The sequence below is a fragment of the Trichophyton benhamiae genome (assembly GCF_000151125.1).
Source record: "Trichophyton benhamiae CBS 112371 chromosome Unknown contig01989.5, whole genome shotgun sequence".
Taxonomy (NCBI): Eukaryota; Fungi; Ascomycota; class Eurotiomycetes; order Onygenales; family Arthrodermataceae; genus Trichophyton; species Trichophyton benhamiae.
Window position 1 is genome coordinate 1,123,458 of NW_003315112.1, and position 6,000 is coordinate 1,129,457.

The window sequence follows — 6,000 nt, forward strand, 5'->3', positions numbered from 1 at the left end:
GCAATACGAATGTGTTCGGTCTCTGTCAAGCTCTTGTTTCAACCCTTGCTCGGATCACGGCACCGTTCAGCCAGGGAGTCACAAAAGCTCAATAATAATGGCCATGCTCCTTTCTTGTGTGCCGGCCGCCAACGACCATCATCAACCATCCTGGCTGACGACGCGAGTCCTTAAAGTCTCGTCTATCGAAGCTGAACTGTCTTATAGTCATCTCGTAGGATGATAACTAGTTGATGCTGTGCGAGGTGGCCATCCTCAGTCGCGAGCAGCCCTTACTCTCTGTCTCGCACGAGTCGCCGTACGAGTCGCCAGTCGTCTCATCTCTCCAACTAGTGGCAGTCCATAAGTCACAGTTAACCAGGCAGTCGCTCCTTGTCCTGGCTCCAGAATGCTCGTCTGCCCGTCTGCCAAAGTCTTGATGTCGTTGTTTTGGCGTTGTTGGCGTTGCAGAAGAAACGAAAAAGGCAGAAAGTCGGTGCAAGTTCGGCACATGACCTCGTAGCCGCTGCTAGTCCCGGAAGGGCAATTGCTTGCAGCGAGATCGGAATCTCCACCACCACCACCACCACCACAAGCAACAAGCAACAAGCAACAAGCAGCACCAAGCAGCGGCAAAAGCATGAAGAGGCATGAAAAGCATGGAACAGGTGTCAGCATGAAGCAGCAGAGCAGAGAGGAGAGAGGACGGCCATGGAGGATTCATGCATGCAGGGAGTCACGGCGTTGCGGGCGGCAGATGCGACGACGGCCAAGGTCGTGAGTTTCCGCAGGCAGATTTACATATTTGACACTTGACAGTCCGGCTCACCATGCAGCGCAGGTTTGGTGAACTATATACGTCGACGGCCTCCTCCGAGTCGTAGTTACGCAAGCGTAGCTTTCAAATGGTTTCCTGCTGAGTAGTAACTGGTATACGAGTGCTGGTTGGTGTCAAAGCGGCCGATGTCGAAGTCTGGGGTGACGACGAATGATAAGCTATGGGGTCCTTGGCCAGGGGCCTCTGCATCGGCCTCGCTAACTGGTTACGGAGTCCCTGAGGGACGGCAGCCTCAGGGTTGGTGAAAGTGCAATTTTAGACCCTGTTGGTGGCAGGGCGGCTAGGATATTGCTTTTGAGGGAGCTCATTTCGCCTACGGAATGCCACCGGCTGGCTACCCGTTGGCCCGACCACTCCATTGCAGAGACAGCTGTCCACAGCTAACGACTTACTTAGCCTTCCAAGGCAGCGAGGTAGGTATAGGATGTAACTGCGGTTGGGTAGACGCTCCCGATCAAGAATGTATCCCGAGAGCAGTGACATCAGCTCGGTCATCTGCAGCTATATTATTATAGCTACTCGGTACTTCTTATAGCTCCTTATATTGCTCTCTCTATGGAGTAAACTTGAAGCCCAAGCAGTGACTCGCTTGCAGGATGGTCTCTGTCCAAAGACGGAGCCATGGGCCTTAATATGGCCAGCTAAGACCCGACTACATACTTAGCTGCTTCCAAAGGAGCTGTTCTTCCTGGCGGGCCCTTTCCACTGCCAGAGCCTTCTCTTTGTATCAATGACGGTCGCATCAAAGATAGTGGTTGATATTGAACGAACATGAGCTGTTCAAATCAAATATCATCAACCTTCGTCAGGCCAAAATTTGGTTCTCTCCAAATCCTATTTTTAGCATCACAGAACTAACCAAAAGAAGAAGAAGGCAGCAACATTCTCGCTGCAGCATAAAATGGTCGAGTCTCAGCGAGATGCTTGCGGAGCCAGACCTCCTGATATTGTATATTTACATTGTCAAACAGATAACTAGTTACTTGCCACGATGAAGATAGCAATAATCGGTGCCGGCATCAGTGGATGTGCGGTCTATCTCGCCTTGAAGAAGAGACTCCCAGCCGGAGAGGAACATGAATACACCATCTATGAAGCATACGAAACCTCAGCATCATCTCCACAAAACTATGCTGATGGAGATGTACATTCCTCGAGCTTCGTCGTGGGTGCCGGACTGGCAATCTGCCCAAACGGCTTAAGCTGCGTCAGACGGCTTGATGAAGATATATACCACACCATTACTAGGATGGGATACCCATACGCATACCAGCAAATGAAAAGCTCCCATGGATGGAATCTCATGAAGATGGAAGCCTCTGGCTCGAATCCAAAGATCAACTCTGTCTCGTTGAGTCGGCATGCCCTGTGGCGATCCTTTCGAGATCGTGTCCCGGATGATATCGTCGTCAACAAGCGAGTGGCATCAGTCGTTGCGAAGCCAGATGGACGAAATATTATCAAGTTTGTTGATGGTAGTCCAGATGTAGAGGCAGACTTAGTCATTGGTGCCGATGGACTCAAGAGCGTCACTAAGTCAGCTTTGTTTCCGGAGGATAAGGAAGACCGATACCCACCACATTATGAGTGAGTCTCTTTTCGACTATATTACCGAATGAACAAAGAGGCCATCTGCTCAAGTATGAGTTTGCCCAGCTAACAATGCCTCAGAGGAGTCGCTGGAGTAGGCGGGTTCTTCCCGGCTGACCAACTACACGACCAAATCGAGCCGGGTACCATGAACCTGGTCTTCGGCGGAAATGGGTTTTTCGGCTACTGCTACACCAACAGTGACAAGGATGAGCCAAATCGCCATATACCTCAAGGAGTACTCAAACCAGGCAACACGGTAATGTGGTGGTCTACATACGAAGCTAAAGAATGTCCCGATACCAAATCCATAGACAAAGCCACCATCATCCAAGACGTAAAATCCCGACATGCCTCGTGGAAAAGCCCCGTGGTGCAGAAAATACTCGCTTCAGCAGATATACAGAACATGTATCCTGTCTGGACTGTGCCGGAACTGCCTACGTGGGAAAGACATGGAGTTGTACTGATTGGTGATGCGGCACATGCTCTCCCACCTACTTCTGGACAAGGTGTGTCTCAGGCAATGGAAGATGTAGAGTGTTTCTCTATATTACTGTCTCATAGCTTGGGCAAGGAAGGCCAGGAATCTTCCGAGGAGAGTGCGCTTAAGGCTCGAAAGGCGAGTATATCGTGGGCAGCGAAGAAGTTCATGGGTATACGCATGCCTCGGATCAAGGCAATTATCGACCAGGCGAGGAAATATCAAATTCAGAAGCGGAATCTTTCTGTCTTCCAGGAATGGTTTATGTATTTGATGATGTACCTTATGAGTAAGTCGGATCTTTTGGGTGTTAAGGGAACAGGCACTAATGACCCGTTTATAGGTTTCTTTCCAGCTCCGCCTTGGGTCAAGGAAATATATTCGTATGATATTGAGAGTGAAACCCGAAAAGCCATTGAAAAGTCATAGCTATCGTTGGAACTTGTCCAAGGGGAAAGATTGCCCACCCAACCCTAGCCTCGTAGCCCGAATTGGGTTTATATATCTGTATAATAGGACCTCCCTACTCCCTACTCGTATATAATTTTTTTTTTTTGGTCAATTAATTAAACCTGGAAATCTCATTGCTGTGTGGTATCTAGGTGGACAAGCTAGTCAAAAAAAACAAACACCAACATAACAGAAGCATCAGACTCATAAACATCAAAAAAAAGGACCATAAAAAGGTTAGCAAGCAGATTCGTGATTAGTACTGTAGTTCCGGGCTTCTAATCAATTGCCACCTCTTCCCATTCTTTCAATCGAGCTCATAATGCCACTTCGGCCAGGGGTTTTCGCCATAGCGATGCCACTGGGAGCGGCTTTAGTGCCAGATGGAGCTCCAAAACGTGGGATTCGGGGAGTATGGCTTTGTGGAAGTTGACGGGGACGGGAAGAGGTAGAGCTCTTTAGTCCAATATTGCTGCTGCTGCTGCTGCTCGCAGCTGGCGTTGGCTGGGAAATAGGCATCTTCTCGCTTCTTTCTTCCTCATTTAGTTCCTCACACGGTGGAGTAGATGGTTTCTCTGCTGGCTCTGGGGCTGGTTGTGAATCTTGTTGCATCTGAAGCCACTCATCCACCACTGCAACTAGTTCTCCTTTCTCTGCCCTTTCAGCCTTGAGTTCGGAGCGTAGGGCCTCGCTATCTTTCTTGAGTGATATCATCTCTTGTTCAAGCCCCTTGATCCGGGCCTCCAGTACCCGTTTCTCAGCCTCTAAGCCTTCGTTCTCTCGAAGCATTGTGGCATCCCCTGGTGCGGTCTCCTCATCAGCAAGTCTAGCTTTTGCTCCATTCAGCTCAGACTGAAGGTACTTGATTTTCTCCAAGGCATCCTTGAGCTTGTTTTCACCTTCTTTTACTCTCTTCTCCCAACGAGCTTCATAACTCTTCTTCAAGGCGGCAACCTTTGTCTCGTGTTTACCCTTGTATAAGGCGTGTAGTTCACGAGCAACTCTTTCTACAGCATCTTGAACTTCTCTGGCGGTCTCATCTGAGCTCCTGGTGTCACAGTTGATCGGCTGAGCGGAGCCTTGTGTACCAGTACCATTGTTGCTCCGTGCAGCCGAAAGCTGGCTTTCTAACTCGACCAGCTTTCCCTCCATCTGTTCTCTGGCCCTCTCGGCCTCCTCTGCTCTATGAGCAAGTTTTTCTCTTTCTCTCTCGCCGTCAGCCATTTCTGCCTTGACAGATCGCAACACATCTTTCATCTCCTGACTCCTCCTTTCCCATTCAGCCTGTTCAGATTCAAGGGCTTCCTTTTTAGCTGTTTCATTCCTAACCTGCTCCAATGCCTCTCCAACACGCCGTTCAGCGTCAGAGACAGAGTCTTTGAGGCTAGCAACTTCGGCATCTTTTCCATTGAGAGTAGCCTTTAGAGAGGATATCTGCGACAAGAAGGATGATTTCAAGGATTCCAACTCTCTAGGAGTAATTGAAGGAATAGACCGAGGAGTCGCAGGTGGTGGTATATCAAAGTCAAGAAGAGAAAACTTGTTCGGAGACCTAAAATTCTCCCCCGGCTTTCTTGGCGAGTTTCGTCGAGCCCTATAGGGAGACTTCTGACCCTCAAGTGTACCGTTGGTGGGAATATCCAATTGGTCCGTAAAGTCTAGAAGGTTGGCGTCATCCTCAACGCGCATATACTTCCGTACAGGAGAACGTGGGACACTGGATGATTCTGTTTCGCTAGATGACATGCCTGGTTCTCTTTTGTTCAACGCTCGTTTCGCTGATCTAGGAGTCACTTGTGACATTTGATCTCTAACATTTGGGGTAAACTTAAGTGGAGAGTCGTCTCTGAGCTTGGAAAAGAGAGTCATGTCGGCGTTAGGCACTGCTGAAAAGGTACTGAGACTTGTATGATCTCCCACACTGTTATCACCATGGACACTGTCGCATAAAGAACTATCTCCTTCGTTTTGATGGCGGACAATGCTCATGTGCTCATGGGTATTTTCTTCCACAACTGTGGCCAAAGACTGGCGTGAGGACTCTGGTTCAACGATTTGTTTGTCCTCGGGGGTTTCACCCGCCTCAACAGTGTCAGCTGGTGTATCCTGTGGTACGTTTTCTTGCTCGTTCATATCAAGGTCATGTTCGGTGTAATCTTCGTATGGGTTATGTGTGGGCTCAATATGGCAGCTCTCATCAGCGTCAAAGAGCGCAGCTGGTCCCTCGTCCGGTCGATCTGTATACTCAATATTTATCGAGTCTTGAAAAGGAGAGCTAGGAGGATTTTGGAAGCCGGACTGGTCATGGTGGTGGTCCTCGTGAATATCAAAGACAGGGGAGTTCCTGGTTTGTTTTGATGGTGTGGTGTTTTCATCGTAGTACAAGTTATCTAGGTCCTCGGCGTCTCCCATGGGACTTTTCGATAGTGGTGAAGCAAGTGACTGAAGGTGTGATGGACGAGAATTGAGTCTCGAAGGTGATAGAGGTGACAGCGGACAGTCCATTGTCACAATCGATATTTCCGTCGTTTGCTGTGACTTTTTTTTTTTTCTTTGCGTTGTTACTTAAAATTCAGCATTGAGGGTATCCTGCATAGGATATCACAAAAGTCTATCAAGTGATGAAAAAAGCGATGCGTCGCTGATGGGCCGAGTGAAT

At 48.8% G+C, this 6,000-nt stretch overlaps 2 protein-coding genes across 2 annotated transcripts; one reads left to right on the top strand and one right to left on the bottom strand.

The window, feature by feature from the left end:
* Positions 1 to 1,808: 1,808 nt before the first annotated feature.
* ARB_05110 (extracellular salicylate hydroxylase/monooxygenase, putative) lies at positions 1,809 to 3,320 on the top strand (the record flags this gene model as incomplete). Its single annotated transcript, XM_003016771.1, has 2 exons — positions 1,809 to 2,404; positions 2,489 to 3,320. The coding sequence occupies 2 exons, from the start codon at positions 1,809 to 1,811 to the stop codon at positions 3,318 to 3,320; spliced, it is 1,428 nt and encodes a 475-aa protein (XP_003016817.1).
* Positions 3,321 to 3,623: 303 nt separating this feature from the next.
* ARB_05111 (uncharacterized protein) lies at positions 3,624 to 5,753 on the bottom strand (the record flags this gene model as incomplete). The annotated part of the gene is made up of 1 exon (XM_003016772.1): positions 3,624 to 5,753. The coding sequence occupies one exon, from the start codon at positions 5,751 to 5,753 to the stop codon at positions 3,624 to 3,626; it is 2,130 nt and encodes a 709-aa protein (XP_003016818.1).
* Positions 5,754 to 6,000: the final 247 nt, after the last annotated feature.